General features: G+C 36.8%; 3 protein-coding genes and 1 pseudogene across 4 annotated transcripts; 2 read left to right on the top strand and 2 right to left on the bottom strand.

The window, feature by feature from the left end:
- Nucleotides 1-38: 38 nt before the first annotated feature.
- LOC133858499 (transcription factor HHO2-like) lies at nt 39-932 on the bottom strand. Its single transcript, XM_062293973.1, has 2 exons — nt 350-932; nt 39-217 (listed from the first exon to the last, which is right to left on the bottom strand). The coding sequence occupies exons 1-2, from the start codon at nt 465-467 to the stop codon at nt 39-41; spliced, it is 297 nt and encodes a 98-aa protein (XP_062149957.1). The 5' UTR covers nt 468-932.
- On the top strand, nt 535-1,149 carry LOC133858495 (peroxiredoxin-2E-1, chloroplastic-like; annotated as a pseudogene).
- Nucleotides 1,150-4,865: 3,716 nt separating this feature from the next.
- LOC133866449 (type 2 DNA topoisomerase 6 subunit B-like) lies at nt 4,866-11,376 on the top strand. Of its 2 annotated transcripts, XM_062302984.1 has the most exons (13): nt 4,866-5,085; nt 5,200-5,308; nt 5,601-5,684; nt 5,885-5,911; nt 6,180-6,288; nt 6,367-6,442; nt 6,992-7,012; nt 7,346-7,542; nt 7,782-7,929; nt 8,137-8,199; nt 9,226-9,419; nt 9,638-9,767; nt 10,544-11,376. In XM_062302984.1, exons 1-13 carry the CDS (start codon nt 4,972-4,974, stop codon nt 10,850-10,852), a joined length of 1,581 nt encoding a protein of 526 aa, XP_062158968.1. In that variant the 5' UTR covers nt 4,866-4,971; the 3' UTR covers nt 10,853-11,376. The 2 variants fall into 2 exon arrangements, with proteins under 2 accessions (XP_062158968.1, XP_062158976.1); XM_062302992.1 differs by lacking the exon at nt 8,137-8,199 and having other exon boundaries at nt 4,880-5,085.
- A 1,753-nt stretch (nt 11,377-13,129) lies between these two features.
- Nucleotides 13,130-15,050, bottom strand: LOC133866439 (galactinol synthase 1). The gene is made up of 4 exons (XM_062302973.1): nt 14,595-15,050; nt 14,149-14,475; nt 13,709-13,843; nt 13,130-13,588 (listed from the first exon to the last, which is right to left on the bottom strand). The coding sequence occupies exons 1-4, from the start codon at nt 14,928-14,930 to the stop codon at nt 13,367-13,369; spliced, it is 1,020 nt and encodes a 339-aa protein (XP_062158957.1). The 5' UTR covers nt 14,931-15,050; the 3' UTR covers nt 13,130-13,366.
- Nucleotides 15,051-19,567: the final 4,517 nt, after the last annotated feature.

Genomic DNA, 19,567 nt, shown 5'->3' with positions numbered 1-19,567 from the left:
TGAAGGATCAACTCTAACAGCATCATTTTGTTAGTAGCTCAAAAAAAAAATATACCAGGAACTTCAAAAACTAGTTCATCTATTGAACCAACAAAGAACTCCTCGAACACCGGAGGAGGGACTTTATTCGATGTCGTTTGCTCCGAACTCTCAGACTGCCCATGCAAGTTGTTCTCCGTTGTCGTCCCCAACAACTGTTGCCGACACGTCTCAATAGCTACAGACACGCACAAACCCACAAATAATCAAAAATCGATCACACAAATTAAATACCATTAATTCAACCATTAAAAAAATAAAAAAAAAAATAAAAAAAACCCAACAAAAGAAAAGAAGAAGAAGCCAATACCTTGGGTCACAAGCTCTAGGCTGAGAGACAGCTCACGCTGAAACATCTGGATCTTGTAGCACTCTTTCTCTGGAGCATCCACGTACTCACGGAATCCCAACCCACCATGATGTTGCATTTTCTCCGTGTAATATATTCCATACAGAGAGAAAGAGCCTAGGCTCTATGGGTCGGTGTTATTGAAGATGCTCAAGGGAGAAGAAATAGAAGCAGGAAGCGAATAATATACAAGAACAAAGGCTATTTTGTCCAGAGCACATAGAATAAGGAACTCCAAAAAACCAGTTCATCCACTGAACCAACGAAGAACAAGGAGCTTCAAAAATAACAGCACCGTTTTCTCAACCCCGCCGACGAGCTCCAGACCACCACCATCTCCGACCTCACCAAGAACAAGAGAAGGCCATCCTCTTGGCTGTCCCCGGTGCCTTCACCCCCACCTGCTCCCAGAAGCACCTCCCGGGCTTCGTCGTCAAGTCCAAGTAGCTCAAGGCCAAAGGGGTCAACACCATCGTTTGCATTTCGGTCAATGACGCCTTCGTCATGAAAGCTTGGAAGGAGAACCTCAATATCAACGACGAGGTGCTCTGCTGTCCGATGGGAACGGCGACTTCACCAGAGCCATCGGGTGCGAGCTCGATCTGAGCGACAACCCCGTCAGCCCGTGGCCCGTGGGGTTGGGCGTGAGATCCCGAAGGTACGCACTCTTGGCGGAAGATGGGGTCGTCAAGGTCTTGAATTTGGAAGAGGGCGGTGCATTTACGTTCAGTGGGGATGAGGATATACACAAAGCTCTTTGAATTTGGTGAGCTTGTAACCCTTTCTTTTATCTCTTTTTGTTTGTGCTGGTTTTTGGAGTTCCTTTTTTTTTTTTTTTTTGAAAAGTTTTGGAGTTCCTTGTTGTTCGTTGGTTCAGTGGATGAACTGGGTTTTTGGTGTTCATATGTTTCTTCTTCTTTTTTGTTTTTTGTTTTTTGTTTTTTTTGAGCTACTAACAAACGATGCTGATAGAGTTTAATCACTCAACTCACTTCAACTCACGCCGTTAACGCCGTCCTATTTTAACTTTTTAAATCATGCATTATAAAACTCTCACGGCACCGTTTTATACTACAGCATCTGTGCGAAAGAAGCCCAACTAACCGAATGCTTTTACCCCGAGGCGGCGAGGTCGTTGCATAAACTTAAAATTCAGTCCTTCAATTTTTATGATAATTTTTAGTTGAGACCTATTACTTTTCTAATTTCTATTCAACTCTTAAAAACCTAATCATTAAATTTGTTTTTCTATGCATGAATGTTACATAATGCATATTTAATGATTAATATTTTAAAAAATTGTTAGAATTAAACAGAAATTTAAGAAATAGCATTTTTTTAAAGTTAGTTAATAAATTTGTTGTTTTAATATTTAAATAATTAAAATTAATCCATCCACCACCTACTGTCCACACAATCAAACATTATCAATTGGCCGTGTCATTCAATATAAAATTACAATCATACCATTTTTTTTTAACAATTTAAAAAAAAAAAAAAAAAATCATAAGGTTCATAGGCACCCTTCTCTATATATATGTTTAAGAAAAAAGGGTATGAATATAATTTTATGTTGAGTAATGAGTGATGTGACCAAGCTTCCATAACTATCTGGACAGCATCGTGACAAAATGATTGATTTGAGAAAAAAGGGTATTTTGATTTTTAAGGACTTAATTTGCTTTATAAGGTGTTGAAAAAAACTGTTCGAATAACGATTTTAAAGATAGAAAAAAAAAAAAAAAAAAAAAGAAAAAAGAAAAAAGAAAAGAAGAGAAGTTAATAATATATACACACATAAAACGATATTGTTTTTAATGTTTTGATATATGATTTTTATTTTGAGTTTATGCTCAGTTTGTTTCAGCGTAAAATGATTTTCTGAAAAATGATTTTGACATTTTTCTAGTATTTGGTAGGGGCGAAAATAATAGTTAACCGGGAAATAATTTCTGTTTGACAAAAAATGCTTTGTGAATTTCGAAAAAAGACACAAGACGCATTCGATCCCTTTTAAACGACACAGTTGACCTTCACGTTAAAGCAGTCGACCATCATCAAAATCTTGCCGGTACCGAAATCCGACAACCTTAGGTCAATATCGCCGGAATCTGGCAACGGAATCCGTTCGACCCAAATTCTGACGACCAAACTGATCGTATTCCGGCCACCAATCTAGCCAGAACAGCCGAATTCCAACAGTTCTAGCAGTTTCCGGCCAGTATGCCGGAGTCCGGCCGTTTTGGGCCGGATTCTGGCAGTTTTGGCCGGATTCTGGTATTTTTGCCAGAATCCGACCACTTTCGCTGGAATCTAGCCAACCCAGATTTTGACGAGACTGTCCGAATTCCGGCCTTTATCTTAGATTCTGGCTATAATAGCTAGAATCCAGTAAAAGTGGCCGGAATCCTGTCTGTCAGTGACGAATGGTCTGTTTGGCAAGCCATTGCCAATTACCCATAATTGTCTTTTTGCCCATCAAGTCAAAAATATTTTAACCTTTTTATACTTTTTATGTCATATCAATTATTTTTTATTATTATTCAAATAAAAAAATTTACTATAAAACAAAACTTTTTCACTTTTCTATAAAACATTATCAAATTTTATATCACATCAATCACTTCTTACTACTATTCAAATAAATATTCCATAACACAACTACTTACCAAACACACCCGAAATCTCGCCTCTAGTGATTTTTATATTATTTTACATTAATATTTATATGTTTTGAATATAAATTGATTTTTATAGGTTAATATGATTGAATAAAAATATAAAAAATAACACCGAAAAATGTTTTCGGCGAAATTTTTTTTTTAAAAAAATGACTTTCCTGAAACTATTTTACGACGAAAATCATTTTACGTCAAAATAAACGAAGCATAATGAAAATGATCTTTATTCATAAAATAGTATTCTTAAGCTTTGTTACATTTTGAAACTTTCTAATTAATTTTTTTTTTTTTTTAAAAAAATAAATTGCTGAAAACAATCTAAAATAAGCTATAAAAAGAGGTTAAAAGAAGGTACAAAGCACCAAAATAAACCTAAAAGGCCAATTTCGCTAAGCTGTTATTTTAAAACTATTAATTGTCTAAGACATAGGGGTTACAAAAATTCAAAAACCATCTAAAACAGTTGCGATTGGCATTTAGAGATAGTACTGGTAACTGCATGTTCACCCTTAAGTACACGTGTGTGATGTGTCTACCAACTCTTTATAATTTGCACCATCGTCACGGTGACTCCCTTCCATTCCTGGGAAAAAGGATAAACAGGGGAAACCGAATGTAACATATTATTTATGCTCCGTTTGTTTCGACGTAAAATAGTTTCCGTCGTAAAATATTTTCGACGAAATCAATTTCAAAAGAAATTATTTTCTCGAAAATATTTTTCGGCGTTTGGTTCGCACGAAAAAATTACGAAAAGGGAAAATGCAACTGTCGCCGGAATCGTCGCCGTCGCCGGAATCCGGCGAACATGTTTGGCCGGATCCGGCCAAAATTGCCGGATTCCGGCAGGACACCTCCTGGACCGGTCAGATCCGGCCTGATCCGGTCATTTTGGCCGGATCTCGGCAGGATCAGTGGCCGGATCCGGTCAGATCCCGCCGGATTCCGGCCATTTGGGCCAGATCCGGCCGGATCAGTAGCCGGATCCGGTCAGATCCCGCCGGATTCCGTCCATTTGGGCCAGATCCGGCCAGATCAGTAGCCGGATCCGGTCAGATCCCGCCGGATTCCGGCCATTCTGGCCGGATCCTGCGGGGTCAGTGGCCGGATCCCGGCCATTTCGGCCAGATCCGGCCGGATCAGTGGCCGGATCCGGTCAGATCAGGCCGGGTTCCGGCAGGTTTCTGTCCATGGCCGGATTCCGGCGGCCGGCGGTATTCCGGCAACCGGATTCCGGCGGCCGGCAGGATTCCGGTGGTCAGATTCCGACGCCGGCATTATTCCAGTGACTTGATGATGCCGGATACCGGTGCTGCCTATTTTCGAACGACCGACTATTGTAGGATTTGGACAGTCAGATATCAAACGTGCGTGCAAGGACGAAGAATATAATTTTGAAAAACGATTTACAGTTTTTAAAACCGTAAATCGTTTTCCAAAAATTAAAGAAGGTTTTACGGTCAAACCGAAAATGATTTTCGTTGACCGTTATTTTCGCCCCTACCAAACACCGTAAAATACCGAAATCATTTTCCGGAAATCATTTTACGCCGAAACAAACGGAGCATTAGATGATTCTGAATTTCTGATTTCAACCTGTTTGGGCTGAACAAATTTTTTAAGAATTTTTTAAGAATTTTTTTTTTTAATTTAATTTATTAAATTGACATATATTTTAAAAATATATCAATATCATATGTATTTTTAAAAATACATACAAAATTATATTTTCTATTAATCGCATATTCTTAAAAACAACAGTCAATTTAAAAAGAAAAAAGCTTTATCATTGGGGTTTAAGTAGCACCTCAGTCCGGGTTAGGGTTCCAGCTATCTGTACCCGACCCGCTCCATTCGCAACTGAAAGTCTGAAACCCATTTAAACAAAGCATTTCAAAGAAGATGAACGCGGGCGCGCGGGAGAGTGAGCTACTTTCTGTTCGCTTCCCAAGAGTTTTCTTCAATGGAGTTTGCTTCGGTTCATGCAATCTGTCTGCATGTGAGTTTCTTCAAACTGTAAGGGAAAGTTCAAATTTCTTCATCAATCGATTATCGCAAACGCACTATTTTCTTAAACATTCTGATATTTTTGTTTACTATTTTATTTTTTATTTTTTAAAACGATCACAGTTTATTTCTTCTGCGATTCAAAGATGCCGCTTATCCGGAGAGCTATGCAGACTCTCGGTTATTCTCAAGTGCTCTCCATCATCCGATCCTCTCGTTCTTCTAATTTCAAGTAAATCTCTCATTATTAATTTGATTTTGCCTCGCCTTTTTTTCTCGCTTAAAGTTTGATGAAAGTTCCATTAGCCGTTGATATTTTTGAGCTTGTCGTAGAGAAGGTGATAGTGGCTAAACTACGTCGTTTTTGCCTACTTTTCCTTTTAACCTAGAGTGAACGCAACAAGAGCAGCTGTAATTAATTTTTAGGGAATTACGGTTGAGAAGTTTCAGATATGTGTGATAATATATAGAATTCAAGTGAAAAATGAAATGAAGAGAGGTTTTCCTTGGTTTCGTCACGGCAGTTTCAGATACCGGCGTCGGAAGCTGCCTGGAGGAGTTTCGGGACTTGAAGTTTTCAAGGGAAGGCATCGGAGCCGAAAAGTGGGGTAAGTAGAGGACTGATATTGCACTAGGCTACTAGAAGCTCCTGGTCTTGATCATTGTATTGTTCATCTTTTCAAGAGGTTCAATTAATGCTAGTATTGGCTGTATTCATTTTCATGTTCGCGAAAACGCATATAGTTATTTGAATTTGTAGGAAAATATATGCGCTATTTTTTGATCAATGACTGGCATTTTGACGCAGTTGGAGTGCTTTCTGTCAGAACTACTAGTAAGTTCATTTTCTCAGTGTACCTGTGCTTTATTATTATATAGAAACTTGTCCGAAAACCACTTCTTTCTGTATCATGTTTGGTTGCCTATTAATTTTCATCGACCGTGTGGATGAGATATTGTAATGCTTGGAATTGAGGAGGCTTGAGTTACTTATCAAAAAAAAAAAAAGAGGAGGCTTGAGTTCATAAAGAAATATAATTCTCTTTTTTTTTTTAATGTTTCGCATATATTTCAATGTTGCTAACGTTCTGTGGAGATTACAGGCATATGTGATAATGAGGTATATCATTACCAGTTAGATCTAAAAGAGAGTGCTTCTGCCAGAAGGCTGACCAGGCTACCTTCAAACCCCAAGAATGGTGTGAAATTCAGGCATGCAAGTTACTTGAACTTTTTATATTGTTGATTTGTAGATTTCATGTAGTAATTGCTTGATGATCATATCTTCAGTGGGACTGAAGTGTTTTTCTCCATCTTCGAAAGTGTTGAGGTTTTACTGCCAGAGATCAATGCCTTCTTTCAAAAGGTTTGTTGACTCTTTTCTGCAGATTCAGTTGTTTCTCTTTTGTTACATGAAGCTGGTAAATACTCAGATTGATTTTTAGCTTATGATTAACTATTGTCGTCTAGCAACCAAAAACAAACATATACATGGTCTTTCAAATGATTAAAGGAAGAACTTGAGATCATAGCAACTTAGTATTATTGAATCTCGATATTGGGACATCTTTTTTATGTTTTCACACGGTTAGTGGTTAAACAAATGAAAGAATTTAAGATCATAACCACTTATTATTATTCATGTTGGGATGTCCTTCTTCTTCTTCTTTTTTAACAGGGCTAGTGGTTTAATTAAGTTTATTGTTCGATGTACTTCTAGGCTGATGCTAGGATCCTCAAAAAATTTAGTTGATTGAAAAATAATATCTGCTGCTTGAATTGATTGATATCACATTGTTTCATGGTTTACATTTCTGAACTCACTTTCCATACTTCTCTCTTAAGTGCCCATTGAAAAATTTATCTTCTATTTTTCGCTCTATTTACTGGAATCTGTTCCCTATTGGTTTTGCAGATGCTTGTGCTAAAGATTCCTGTGAGTTCTACTTACTACTCTTTATTATATGATAAAGGTTTCCATGTTATCAAATACCTTGTATTCCAGTGTAACTTTGTCACAAAAGCTGAAGAACTTTCTTACTTTTTTTTTTTTTTTTTGGAGAGTTCCACTTGTCTTTCCGAACAATGGTGACCTCCAAAACCTTGTTAATTCCACTAGAAAATGTTCCTAAGACTTTGGAGCTTGATTGATTTGATTTAATATAAATCTCACACTTTTAATATTCAATAAGAGAAGCAATATGCAAATTTGTCTAACTGCAACGATGAGTATGACACTAATTATTGATCAGATTTGTTTTTTGTCCAGAATGTTGCCTATGAAGTGGTTGTTGAGCGTGAAGATGCTTCTGGATCACGATGTGAAATTTTTTTTTTAGCGAAAGAGCCCTATCCACCACCTTTTTCAGCCTCAAATCTTGAACGTTTGAAGTCAGGTCTTGAAGATTATGTTTTAAAGCATGGAAATAACTCAAATGAAAAGTGTGGCTCTTGTTTTCCAAGTTTGTAAGTTCATACCAAATTCATTGTTAGGTTTCTGTTTATCTTTTGGGGTCAACTTGCATTTTTATTCATGAGTAAGTAGGATGGATCAGGGTGCTCTACTTGAATTAGTAGAAAAGTTATTAGTCCCATTATTGCATGCTGAACTTCATATTCTTTGGAAAATATTTCATGCTTAATCATGTAAATATTTACTTCAAAAATCTACTAGATGAGCTATCTATTTATGAACCTCTTGATAGGGAGCATCATCTCAAGGTTGGGAGTGGAATATCATGCTGCACAGAAGGCCATAGGAATGCTGGACGGACAATGGAAGCCATTATTGTGATAAGTGAAATATCAGAGCCTACCAGTTTTTGCTTCAGAACATGTGGTGCTAAAAGTGAGGTTTGTTTCACCTCTTCGGTTTTATGTCATTCAGTTCTTAAATAAAGAATAACAATCAAATATATCATGGTTAAATGTGAAGTCTGCATGGGAATTGGGTCACCTGCATTTACTTGTCTTGTGCATTAAGGCCCAGCTACATCACTTGTTTCTTGCGATAGAACTTTATGATCAACTACATTTATAAATTCATTCCACTACATGCAGAAAGTTACCTGCTACGTGTATTTGTTAAATGTTGCTCCTTTGGCCTCACCTGTTATAGCTGAGGTGATGCTTGTTCTTCATCATTAATTGTCAATAAAATATGTATTGACAGAAGATTTAAGTTCCATAACGTAGCATAGTACACACACATAGATAGAGAGAGCTGATAGTATTAATTCAGAAAAAATTTCAGATCAAGAGAGCCTAAATAACTCAGTCTGCACGCTTGTTATTTATTGAACCAAATTTTTAGTTTTTCTTATATACAAAGCTTATCTGTGCACTAAAATGTTGAATTTTAGGATCTGTGTATATACAGAGCACAAAAGGTCGTTGCATATCAAGAAAATCCGGCATAAGCATTTGAATAGTTTGGTTGATCAGTACAGGTCTTACATTGTCATGTCGTGACCCAGGTTCAATTCCCGTATCTATGCTTAAGAGATATCATCTGACCAAGTTGGATTTCTGCTAGAGTTTTCTCAACTCTGCTCCCACCGTAATATTGGAAAATTGAAGGATTAAAGCCCATTACTTGGTGTTGGAAAACTTGGTTGGGAAATTATGTGACAATACATTTATTTATTTTTCTTGGATTTTGCATCTCCTTTTTTTACTTTAGTTTGTTGTAGTATGCAATAAAGTAGGTGGAAGTCTTAGGCTATGCTGCCCATGGTCCAATCCAAGATCACTTTCTCATCATATATATCAAATTGACAAAGCATGTTGTTTGATTATTATTCAATTAATCTACTGTTGAATTGGTTACCCCTATAACAATACCATGTCTCTAGGTATGCTATCAAGTACACATGTGTCGTCATACTGGAATTATTGGTTGTTGTACTCCAAACCATGTGCGAATGACTTTCAGCATAGAAAGAGTTCGTTTAATATGTGAAGCGTTGAAACTTGAAATTACCCATCTGAAGAAAGAAGTTAAGGACCAAAGGTCATCAGAGAAAATAGAGATTAATGTCTAAGTAAATTACCTTTTATTCTCAGTAATACTTGTTTTAATTAGTTCTGTGAGTTTGCTTTTTCCTTTGTAGTTTGTCTTTAATTTGTATAATCTGGATTTGTTTTCAGGTTTTTAACTTTAAAGACTTCTTACCTTCTTCAATCTCCCCGTCATCTATGAAGGCATTGACTAGCATTGACTGGAGAAGTTATGGGTTGACTTTGGCAAGTATTGTCAATCAAGGTGGCCGTGCATTGCTGGAATGGGAAGGGTTGCCACCGTATGCTCATATTGATATTGTCCTCCACTGTTACCATGAGCAATATCCAACATTGTGCTATATGCTTCAGTTCCTAATATGGCTAACGTTAACCCTTTCATGCTTAATGATTGTTGTTCCTATTATATGTATGTATGTGGCAAATCACCTTTTTTTTGGGGTGGGGGGGGAAAGAGCGGGGGGTTGGTCTCCCTTGAATTTTAAATTTTTTGGCTGTAAGCTGCTGCTATATGTATGCCTCTTCCTTGACTTCTCACCAAGGTCATGATACCATCAGTGGGGCAGAGGACTCAACTTGATCGAAATCTTATAAAAAGAGCAGTGAAACTTGCATTGGATGATTTGAAGGAGAAGCATGCAGGAGTTCTTCTAAGTGCCCATGCCCTCAAGGTAAATATCTATCCTTTTCTCACAAAAAGATTATATCTTCGAAGTTTCAACGTATTATTGTATGTTGCTATTGTCTTACGCAATTGTATATATACATTGGGCGTTTTTTGACATGTGCAATCATTGCTAAAACAACTTGGTTTCTGCAGCAAAAGATGTGTTCAATGTTCAAATTCAGCAGATCAATTTTTTATTCGAAAGAGCTGAAGTTTCTTTTATTATAATGCTTGAAATGAAATTGATTTCTCCAATTTTTCTATCATAACCTAGATTATGTATTAACCTAAAAATGTCTTGGTTATGTGGGATATACCTTATGTTTGTGTGGTTATTTGCACTGCCTTGGTTATTTTACTCATCAACAAATGGCTTCATGGTGTAGCACTATATAAAATCTGTGAATTCTTGCTATTGGACGAAGAGTTCAATGTTTTTAACTGTCAACAAAACCGAGAGAAAACTCACAAAGATAGTTGTCAAACACATGCATTGCTTTGAGAAAAACTTTGATCAAATTAACATCAATATTGCCCCATCTTGTTGGGTTAATAAACAAGTTCGCTCTCGAACCAGAAATACTGCATGATTGTAATTGTTGTGAGAAAATTGTCCCATTTTTGTTATTATCAAGGCTCCCTATTTAACTACTTGTCTGAAGATCATAGTTTTCACGATGGATAAATAAGCATCTTTTTTTTAGAAAATTGTGATAATCTAGCAGCTTGACGAACCCATATTGGTGACTTGGACTTGAACTTAATTCTCTTAATTCTCAGATTCGCAGTTATGCTCCTGATCTTGCAAAAACAATGACTGGCCTAATCTTGTCCTCCAACGACTCAGGCTTCCAGGAAGAATGCTTTTCTCTTCTTGGCTTGCAGTTTCAGGGAGTTGGAGGTGAAATTGTTGAAGATTGTATCAAGGAAAAGGTTGTCTCAGTTATAGAGATGAACGATAGAAAGTCACACCAGAGAAGTGAAGAGGTTGCTCCTTTTCCTTTTAGAGATGACTGCCTCGAGGAGCTAGAGTTCCAAGAAGAGGAATATGAAGAAGGCGAGGATGCCTTCAGTCCCTTGGATATATAGATAATAGACGTATCTTGTGCATTATGCCTTCGGCCAACCCGAGATAACCGGAAAGTTCTACAAATATGAACGTCTTTGTCGATTGAAGATGCCACTGTCAGCCCCGAATAAAGCAAGTTCCACTCGTGGTTTCTGCTAATTACAACACCAAGGTATAATTTCCAACCTCAAATACCTGTGGATTTGGTGTTCTCGCCCGTTTGTGGCTGTATTTTAGCCAACTGGACCAACTGATGTAGAAACCCAGAATGCTCTCAACTTGGTATTGGAAAGTCCAGCCTGGCTATGACCTGTAACTCGGCAATTGGCAATATCTACGGTGGGCATGGATGATCCACATATTACTCTTGTCCATTCCCTCTCAATAGTTAAAATATGTCAAATACATGGTGGTTGTGCCTTGCCTGTCCTCCATCAAATTTCTTGAACATACACATGGACCATGACAATGTGACCTTTGAGTTGATTTTTACCAGTTTGATGTGGAATAGAGGTGGCTAATTGGCCAAAGGGTCTCGGGTTTATTGGTGGATTGATTATTCAGAACCATAGTGTTGTTCACATGTTTTTAGTTTACTCATTTCTGTCATTTTTGGCAACCTCTACCAAAAGATAATCGAACTGACGGAATAAAAAAAAAGGATTGAATCCTGTAAAGCTCAATGGTCATAAATTGCTTAAGCTGCAACTGCGTGAATTTATTTTTGAGGTGTGTACTTTATATCTGGCTATAAAAGCTTAAAGAATTGCTAAATTGAGATGGGCCAGCGAAGGATATTATGTATATTTTCAAGTGGTGTGAAATTGCTAGAAAGTGTTGTCAAACATCGAATTTCCTTTTCTTTCTTTTTCTTTTCCCTCCCACCAATCACGTCCTTTTCCCAAATATTGCTGATTTGTCTCCCCCACGCTATGGGTTTGTTTTAACACTATTATCATAATTATGATGATGGAAGCCTAGAAGGCCATTCACTGGCTGATGGTTTTGACATGATGGTCCAGACCCATAACAAAGCTGCCACGTGTATGGTGAAGACAGTTCTCACCCATACATGAAGCAAATGTAAATTTTTGTAGGAAAGACATTTTCCCTTTCCCTCTCTGGGAGGGGAAAAAGAAAATTGAAACTTGGGGAAGGCGCCAAGGCAATATCGTTATATCGTTACATGCCTAAAAATTAAGAGCTCTCCGTCAAAGTATCCATAAGTTATCTAGTAATATGTAAATGGTCTTTTCTTTTTCTTTTTTTCCCTACCACATTGCAAACGTGTACTAGCTAAACCTCTCTGATCTTCAAGTCTTAGAGCCACCTTTTTATTTATGGGCAAGTTAAATTTCATTAATAAAAGAAAGGGAAATACAAAAAAAGAAGGGGGTGGGGCACTATTTTATTTTTTATTTTTCCAACAGTTTGTGGGGTGATTGCTTATATTGGTCAAGATTATTAGGCAGATTTCACAGGGAAATTGCCCTTAAAGACTAATGATTAATTGCCTTCTTTTTCCCTTTTAAAAAAGAAAAAAAATGCAGGCTTGGCAAATTCCTGTGATGTTTATCTCTCACGTTATCACGTACCACTTCTAGTCTGAGGTTTCGAATAAAGGACAAGTTAGATGCGGTACCACTTGAGAATAATACTTTGTTAATAAGTGGATGCTATAAGGCGGTAATTGTGACTGATGTCACAAACGGACACAAATTTCTTTCAAAAAGATTTTTAAGAAATTTCATATAAATTATATTTAAAGTTAATATGTGTTCTTTAACATATAAGAATCTTATGTTGTACATTTTAATAGCATGTACTTATCAAATGTTTTAATAACATGTACTTTTCATATGTTTTTGTAGTAACATTACTTCTTAATTACATGCTTAAAGAGCACTTGCAATGACATATTTAAGGGGTGGCCGGGGGTCCCCCCCTCAATTTCAAAAGAGAAAAAAATAAAAAAGGTAAAAAAAAATAATTTAGCCGACCGGATCCTACAAATTTTATTTTTTTTAGCTCCTGGCCCTGCCATAAGAGCATACTTCCCTCTGGGTACGTTATTAATATGTTTTAGGTTTTTTTTTTTTTTTGGATTGTTTATTAGAAAATAAAAGGAAAAAAATAGAAATTATAGGAAATCCTCTAGAAATTAAGGAGAGGTCGGAGGAAGAGAAAATATTCGAATTTTTTTTTTTTTTTGTCAGATGAACATCGATATATATGTAGGTGTAATACATGAAAGTTTCACAATATATATATATATATATATATAGAAGTTCTCGATATGCATTCAAGACAAGAGTTATACATGCATTCGTTTACCAGTAGATCGAGATACATATCAATAAGATCAAATATGTTAAGAAGCTCTACATGTATTAATTTCCTATGAACGTACTCTCACAACAAGAAAAGGCCAAGTAGTGTAGAAAAAGTATAAAATAGGGAAAAGAAAACATGGGACATGATTACACCATCGGCGTCCAATTAACACTCTCCTCTTAATTAACAGATCGAACTGTTCAAGCGGCAGAGGGAGCAGGAATGTAGGACATCGTGGGCTCAGGCATGGAAGCCATGATCGACGACCTTGAGAATGTCTCTTCCTCTAGAACTGGGTTTTCATCCTTGATCAGATCGAGTGACTCGTCGTTATAAATATCCCACCATTTGGATACCAACGTCTTAATGTCCTCTCTGTCCATGTTTACTTCCTTGCCAGTATACCTCCATGGTTTTGATCCCTATTTTTGGCAAAGAATATAGAGTTGAAGGTTAAGATAGAGATCCAGGATATATTAAATACTCAATATCAGTTATCTTACAAGGTGTGATCGATCGAATGAGATCAAAAGAGTACTTACAGCAGCACAATAGTGCACCACCTTGACCTTCTCAAGCTCCACGTTCTCCGGATGGCGCCATAGCATAGCAAGAACAAGGTTGTATACAAGGGGGATGGGCTTGTACACGTCTTTGAAGAACATATTCAGGAAATCCTATCATATGCATACAATTAATTAATTACCAAATATTTATAGGAGTACAATATAGATTTCCTTAATTAATTCTTTTTCCAAGCTGATAGCGACGGGAATGATGATAGCGATACTAAATTACTAATTATACCAAATAAGCTAGCCTACAAAATGAATCAAATGATGGTCACCTATGCTTATTGCATGCCCATCATGCAGATTATTCAGCTTTGATCTATTGACTGAGCAAATAAATATTGAATAAAACAAAAAGAAATCATATATACTCGGGGAAGACATAAAAACCAGAAAATTAGAAAACTCACTTGCTCTGCAAACGGCGTAGGTGGAGTGATTTGGAGGACCTCGAGAAGGCTCTCATAAGTCAAACGGCTAGGCTCGAAGACGAACATGCCGGCGTTGAAGTACAAGGGAGGAGGAGGAGAACCCATCTGATCAGCAGGCCATGTCACCTTCTCCGGGCACTGCTGGCAGTACCCAATCTTATACTGCGGCGTGTGGCTCCACGTCTTCTCGCAAAAGCAGTCCATCACGGCGTAGAAGTAGCCGTCCGGTGTGTCAAAGAGATGGTCTATGTTCTCAAACACTTGAATATCCGCATCCAAATACATCATCTTGCTGTACTCTTCAAACTGCAAATAAAGCGTAAAGCATAAAACTCCGCATCTAAATGTGCAACAACATGTACGTACGTACGTACGTGTTCTACATCGATCCATATATATATATATATATATATAAGCGTACTTACATCCCAAATACGAAGCTTGGAGTAGTTGATAACGTAGTAAGCCATAGCAAACTGAGTATGGTTTTCAGGCGGATATATAGGCTCAATCTCACGGACGATGCATCCTTGAGACCTCAAGATCTCCCGATGCTCCTCAGGCACGTCAGGCAACATTGCAACCACCAAAGGGTATGCGCTTTTGAGCTTACGCAGACCCTTAGCCAAACCAACTACCCCCTTCACGTAGTCGCCATTACCGGCCAAAAATGTTATGTACGCCCTCTTAGAGTAGCCGGCGTTAAGCGTAGAAACCTTGCCCGTGCCGGTGAACACGTCGACAGGCACTTCGGGGGCCATTAATTAATTGTATGCTTTTTGTGAGATTTCTGGTTGTGAGGAGTGTTGGGAAAGTAAAATCAACAACCCTACTATGGACTACGTACCCTTTGTTCCTGACTCCTGAGTTCTGCAATGGCAGCCTTGGTCTCTTTAAATAGACATTAAAGGAGGCCAGGGTAAATTAATGCATGCCAAATGAACGCCAAATGAAACTCAAATGCAATTTATATTGTCCTTTGTTTCTTTATCTTAATATTTTGTTTAGGTTTTGGGTTTTATAATAAAAAAAGGACAAAAAATAAAAATAAAATGAATGAACATAGTTTGCCGCCATCATGTAGAGCCTTATCAGTTATTGTCAAGATGAACGGCTGAGATTCGATGAGGTGAGGTCACAGTCGATTGGAGGTTGATTTTCTTGTACTGGTATACTATATATATATATATATATATATATATATATATATATATACTTAATTGTAACAGAGGAAATGTAAAGGCATCAAGTGGAAGTCATCATTTTCGTTTGGGGAAGGCAAATTGATCACAAGGAAGCTGGCTGGTAGCATATACAGAGGAATTAGTCGGCTGTCGTGGGGTCTGGTTTCGGGGGAAAAATCATGGGATGATGCCAAAATTAGATCATTGAGGTTGTGCCAAAAGTTGAAGATGGTTTTTTCAAAGCCGTTGTTTGGCTATACACAACATCACATTACTTACTTTTATAGATCATTCACATTCTATTTAGCTCCCTCATTTTTATTTTATTTTATTTTATTTAAGCTATCAACTTTTTTAAAACAATTACATTTCACTCTTTATTTTAACTAGCCACTTTAATTATTACATTTTTTTTTTCGAAGTCGTGCATATCTTACAATTTTTTTTTTTTTTTTTTTTTTTTTTTTTTTTAAAAAAAAAAAACACTATATTTGGTGAGCACAGTAACATTTTGCCAAATTCTAGGATAAAGTAACTAGTAGTATGCAAATACTTTAACACCTAAATTTTCATATAGCTAGCTAGCTGAGTGTGATTGCTCTAAATCCCTGCACTCCAAGTATGCAATTATCTGATCTTATTAATTGGTCAAAAATGTTGTAGCACTTCAAATCAACCATTTGATCTTTTATTATTATTATTATTTAACAATAATTAATCCAAATATTAGTTGGAAGTGTCACGCTAGCCTTGTTGGATCGATGAATGTTGGATAAAATTTTAGTATATAACATTTCTCTTAAGTCATTTATAAACTGACGCACTTGACACTTGTCATGTCAATAATTAAAGTGTGTATTGATACATGGAAATCCGCATGTCACTTATATATATAAATTGGTCATGTGATAGCTCGCGTGACCTTACCACATCAGCCACTAGAATGTAGAGTTGTAGACTATTATGTTGTAGTCCACGTGACATTTATTTTCATAAAATTTAGATTATCATGTGTATTTATAGTAAAAGTTATAGTATTTCAAACATTTTTTTTTTTATGAATATTTCGGAAAAAGTTGGCACCTAAAACATGGGGTATCTCCATTGGACTTGTGTCATCCTCAAGCTAAGTAAAAATTTAATAAGATGTAAATAAGAGTCAATTTAAAACTGGAATAAGAAATTTCCATTAGCTCAATCTTTTGTTTTCTATTAGCTTTATTCGGGCTCATTGCTAGGCCACCCTTAGAGCATTCTACTCAATGACTTTCCTTAAATGTAGGGAATAAAACTATTTTTTAATTCCTTATCAAAAGATACTCTACAACACAATAGCTTCCCTTTATATTTTCCTATAACATTAAAATATTGTTTTTTTTTTTTACTTTTACTTTAATTTTTTTATTCATTTATTTTATTCTCTCTCTCTCTCTCTCTCTCTCTCTCTCTTCGTCAAGCAAGAATCCAAGATGCAGAAAACTCAAGCATCGATTCGTTCCTTGGTCCGTTCCATTTCCTCGATCTGTTCTATTTCAGTCCTTCACCACTCACTAGGCATAATTGATAGAGAGAGATGAGATCGTCAAAGAGGGATTAAGCTAAGAGAGAGGGCTTGAGCAGAGAGAGAGAGAGAGAGGACAAGCAAGAAAGAGAAGGGCTCGGGGTTGAGTGCTGGGTGCTCTGCAAATCTAGCGTGGTGGGCGGTGTCCATGGGGTGGGTTGCGGTTAAAGAGGCAGATTGGGCGTTTGAGGTGGTGCTGCGTGGGAGGTGCGGTGGGCGTGGGATGGTGGAGGTGGTGCCGCGTGGGAGAGAGGGAAGAGGGACGAGATCCATAGCTCATGTCGTTGCCCAATGCACAACGATGGTGGCCCAACCACCGTGCTTTAATTTCTCTCTCTCGACCTGAATAGCACGGTCATCGTCTCTCTCAATCTCATTCTTTGTCTCTCTTCAGTATACTCTCTCTTGCAAATGACGTGCAGAGATGATAGAAAGAGTGAATGTGAAGATTGCTGAAGTGGAGTCTACGAGTGTGTGGAGATTTCAGGAAGGAGGGACGATGTGACAATATGAGATTTTGCGTGTAGAACATGATGAGCGTATAGGGAGTTGTGAGATAGGAGAGAGCGTGTCGTTTTTCTTTTTTCATTTTAATATGCATTGGGTATGCTACAATTCTACCAAATGCATTGGGTAGAACTATAGCATTCTTGGTGTTTAGAGAACATGTAAGGAAGCTGCAGCATGCCCATTTTTATAGTTTTTTTTAAGATTTTTCCTACATATAGGGAACAAAAATAATTTTAGGGTAATTGTTGTGAATGCTCTTAATGGCGTTAATTTTTATTTATTTATTTAAAAAAAAACTCTCAAAAAATATTTTTTATTTTTAAAAAAAAAGGTAAAAGGCCACAATAAAAATAAAACGAGAGGATGCCGTGTGACATGCTACGAGGGTTATATATATATATATATATATATATATATTTAAAAAATGATTAATAATTTTGATGGAGCCGCCCTCACAGGCTTTATCATAACATGATATTCGTCTCTTTATCTTTTAGCTTTTTAGTACTGCATACTCCACAATATCCCTTTGGTAGATTTTTTGGGCTCCACGGCATCTGTAAATAAAACTCGGACATCTCTCTGTCTCTCTCTCTCTCTCTCTCTCTCTCTCTCTCTCCTTTAGCTTTTGCAAAGATTAATTAGGAGGTACGTAGACCCAGATATAAAAGAAACGTAAAGATGGTTATGACCTTTACGAGCACCGGCCTCGCGAATCACGACTTTAGTTAATTAAGATATTTATTACTCTTTTTGAAACAATGCTAATGCTATTCATGCATTATCAACGAACTAGTTGCTCATTAATTAAGGATCGATATTTTACAAAATTTTATTTTGTCATTAATTTCAAAGTAAATGTTACATAGGAGAGGGAAAGCTACATTGTTGTACGTACGTGTTGCATATTATTATTATTATTATTGAAAAAATTTCAAATAATAATGACTGTAAACAAAATAACAATATTTATTATGTAAGATCTGTTCACTTCAACTGGTTTTTCCAAGACACGCACCTCTCCACGGTGGTCGCCAGCTTCTTCTAGCCCAGCAGCCCCAGCCGCGGTTGTGCCGGTTCTTCACGCTCGGCGCGTGGCCTACACCCGCCAGGGAGGTCACTCCCTAGACCGGTGCGTATGGGTCACAACTTGTTTTCTAGGGCGCGGTTGGGGTTTTTTTGGTGGATCCGAGGTCTTCTGGAAAATTTTTGCTGCAAAGGAGGTCTTCGGTGGAGACACGTGTACTACATCGCCACCCGACACCGGTTTAGGGTGTTTTATGTTGTTTTTTTTTTGTTTGTTCACAGTCTGCCTCTGTGATGCTTAAAAGTTACTGGACTATTTGTTGGCTTAGGTGCTAGATCTGCCATCTTTTATTTGTTGATTATATTTAAATGTAAAGAGTGGCTCATTGTTGTCCCTATAATGATTATGTATTGTTTAGGTTGCTGTTCAAGTCAGATTTATCTGACTTATGGTGTTGTGGGTCTTGAACTTCTTGTTTTTGTCCTTACCCTGGAGTTGTCTTCAGTAATATATGATAACACATGCTATTTGTTAAAAAAAAAAAAAGTGATATATGTAGTGCTTCCTTTGGCTAATTGCCTGGAGATAATTGTTATATTTATTTTTTCATTTGTGCCATTTTTAATTATTTATAATTATATATGACCAATTATTTACTTTGGTCAAATGGAACGTGTATTACATTAATACATATAGTTTTTTTTTTTTTTTTTTTTTTCACACATATTTATGACAAAAAATATATATATATAAAAAATAGTTATCATTAGAGCTAGCCGACATTATCTTCCAAATATTGATCAGTACTTTCACCCAACTACATCTTATACAAATCCCATTTTGCTTCTCAAAGGATAAACATAGGTGATTTGTATACAAGATAATGAGAAGAAATGGAGATTTATACAATTTGGTTGTTTCCATTGGACGTTAGTAATTCAACATTAAATATGAAAGAGTTTTTATAAAATTTATCTGGTCGAATAGATTTCATACAAAATGTTTATCTGTTTAAACATGTAAGTTCTATAAGGACTGTCTAAATCATTACAAATTCAATCAACAAATTACTGAAACTTGAGAGCCGATCCGTGATTTGTATAAGAGTGATTGCAA

This window comes from Alnus glutinosa, chromosome 1, assembly GCF_958979055.1.
Source record: "Alnus glutinosa chromosome 1, dhAlnGlut1.1, whole genome shotgun sequence".
In the NCBI taxonomy this organism is placed as follows: domain Eukaryota; kingdom Viridiplantae; phylum Streptophyta; class Magnoliopsida; order Fagales; family Betulaceae; genus Alnus; species Alnus glutinosa.
This window is presented reverse-complemented; position numbering and strand designations above follow the sequence as displayed.

Bases quoted from the DNA above. Each gene is read 5' to 3' on its own strand.
- LOC133858499 (XM_062293973.1), bottom strand. From the start codon at position 467: ATGCAACATCATGGTGGGTTGGGATTCCGTGAGTACGTGGATGCTCCA. The intron at 218-349 runs GTATTGGCTTCT...GCGTGTCTGTAG, and splicing joins CCTAGAGCTTGTGACCCAAG to CTATTGAGACGTGTCGGCAA.
- LOC133866449 (XM_062302984.1), top strand. From the start codon at position 4,972: ATGAACGCGGGCGCGCGGGAGAGTGAGCTACTTTCTGTTCGCTTCCCA. The intron at 7,930-8,136 runs GTTTGTTTCACC...CACTACATGCAG, and splicing joins CATGTGGTGCTAAAAGTGAG to AAAGTTACCTGCTACGTGTA. The intron at 9,768-10,543 runs GTAAATATCTAT...CTTAATTCTCAG, and splicing joins TAAGTGCCCATGCCCTCAAG to ATTCGCAGTTATGCTCCTGA.
- LOC133866439 (XM_062302973.1), bottom strand. From the start codon at position 14,930: ATGGCCCCCGAAGTGCCTGTCGACGTGTTCACCGGCACGGGCAAGGTT. The intron at 14,476-14,594 runs GTAAGTACGCTT...CTTTATTTGCAG, and splicing joins CCAAGCTTCGTATTTGGGAT to TTTGAAGAGTACAGCAAGAT. The intron at 13,844-14,148 runs GTGAGTTTTCTA...TGCATATGATAG, and splicing joins CTACGCCGTTTGCAGAGCAA to GATTTCCTGAATATGTTCTT.